The 2098-nt window shown below is 48.0% G+C and overlaps 1 protein-coding gene across 2 annotated transcripts in view; it reads left to right on the plus strand.

The window, feature by feature from the left end:
• INSC (INSC spindle orientation adaptor protein) overlaps window positions 1-2098 on the plus strand; it is a 149943-nt gene that overhangs the window by 56408 nt on the left and 91437 nt on the right. For both annotated transcript variants that reach the window (XM_004369674.1, XM_012557223.1), the window contains one exon: window positions 977-1322. In XM_004369674.1, coding sequence (XP_004369731.1) covers window positions 977-1322 — 346 coding nt within the window. The remainder of the gene's footprint in view (window positions 1-976; window positions 1323-2098) is intronic.

Raw genomic sequence — 2098 nt, forward strand, 5'->3', positions numbered from 1 at the left:
TTAAAAAATTACATTTAAAAGGCTTATAAATCAAACAGTTGCGTCTTTCAGAAAGTCCTGCTTCTTCTTAAAAAAGAGCGTAACGACTATGTGATCCTGACCATGGTAATTGGAACATGCCTTTATAATTTCAATCCTCCTTGATACCTTTGCCCCACCTGGCTGGCCCCAGCGGCCCTTTGTTTGCTATGCTCATTCAGAACAAAAGCCAAGTCCTCAGTATGGCCAGCACAGTCCTCTAGGATCTGGCCCCCTTACTGCTCTTACTTCCTCTCCTCCATCCCTCACTTCCCCAGGCTCTCTCTAGTCTAACTACTCTGGCATCCTTGTTATCCCTCACACGTTTTAGGGACACTCCTGCCCAGAGCCTTTGCACTCTCTGTTCTCTCTACCTGGAACAATATGCCCCCAGATAATCACATGGTGCTCTCTCTCATGTCCTTCAAGTCTTTGCTCAGATGTTCCTTTCTCATGAGCCTTCTCAGATCTACTTATTTTAAATCGCAATGCCGACACCCCCTCCCACCCCCACACTCTATCCTTCTTCCCTGTTCTCCTTTTCTTCTTAACACTTATCGTCTCCAAGGTGTTGTATACTTTGCTTGTTTGTTTTGAAAATTACTTTGAAAATTGCCTGGCTCCCTCACTTGAATGTAACCTCCACAAAGGCAGTGATTTTTATACACTTTGTTCGATGCTGTAGCCCAGCACTTAGTAGCAGGATGAATAAATTGGTGGCAGGTGGAGAATGGCTTGGTTTATTAGTCTGCTCATTGCCCCCAAAACTTCTGTGCCTCAGTCTTCTTATCTGTAAGATGGGGATAACGAGAAATAATTGAGAGAATTAAGGCATACGAAGGAGAGAAACTGTACTCAACATATAGTAGGTGCTTAGAAAACATTGAGGGCCTAGAATCGAAACTTTTGGAAATTGTGGAGTGCTGATAGCCATCATGGCTCTGTCTTCTGGTTGCAGGCTGCACCTGATGCAGGTAGACTCGGTCCAGCGCTGGATGGAGGACCTGAAGCTCATGACGGAGTGCGAGTGCATGTGTGTCCTGCAGGCGAAGCCCATCAGCCTGGAGGAGGACATGCAGGGTGACCTCATCCTGGCAGGTGGCCCCAACCCTGGAGACCCCCTGCAGCTGCTGCTCAAGCGGGGCTGGGTCATTAGCACCGAGCTGCGCAGGATCGGGCAAAAGCTGGCCCAGGACCGCTGGGCACGCGTGCACAGCATGAGTGTGCGTCTCACCTGCCATGCCCGCTCCATGGTCAGTGAGTACAGCGCTGTCAACAGGAGCTCCTCACAGGAGATGAGCCAGGTCAGTTCCCTGGGATGGTGGTGGGTGGGTGCTGGAATCAGGATGCCTTCAGGGAGAATGGTCTGAATTGTGTGGAGCCTGAGCCTTTCCTGCCACAGGGGCCTCCCTCCTCTTCCAGTAAAGCAGGAAAGAGAGACAGGAAGGACCTTTATTGGGTACATACTGTGTGCTAAAGAGTCTCTGGGTGGCGCAAACAGTTAACTCACTAGGCTGCTAACCAAAAGATTGGAAGTTCAAGTCTACCCAGAGGTGCCTCGGAAGAAAGACCCAGCAATCTCCTTCTGAAAAATCACCACTGAAAACCCTATGGAGCACAGTTCTATTCTTACACACATGGGGTCGCCATGAGTCAGAGACAACTCAAGGGCAACTCTTTTGGTTTTTTTCTTTTTTGGTTTTGCTATGTGCTAGACATTGTACTAGATGTTTTCACACATACGCTATTTAACATGCACAACCTGTGAGGCAGGCGTCACCATTATGAGGGGCTGTGCAATGTCTAAGTACACCAACTTTCATGCTAGACTGCCTAGGTTCAAATGTCAGCTCTGCTGTGTGACTTTGGTAAGTTACTTAACTTTTCTGTGCTCCAGTTCCATCATTATAATAATACCCATTGCCATCAAGTTGATTCCAACTCATAGTGACCCTATAGGACAGAGTAAAACTGCCCCATAGGGTTTCCAACACTATAATCTTTACGGAAGCAGATTGCCACATCTTTCTCCCGCATAGCGGCTGGTAGGTTCAAACCACTGACCTTTTAGTTAGCAGCC

The sequence above is a fragment of the Trichechus manatus genome, unplaced genomic scaffold (assembly GCF_000243295.1).
Source record: "Trichechus manatus latirostris isolate Lorelei unplaced genomic scaffold, TriManLat1.0 scaffold00006, whole genome shotgun sequence".
NCBI classification, from domain to species: Eukaryota; Metazoa; Chordata; class Mammalia; order Sirenia; family Trichechidae; genus Trichechus; species Trichechus manatus.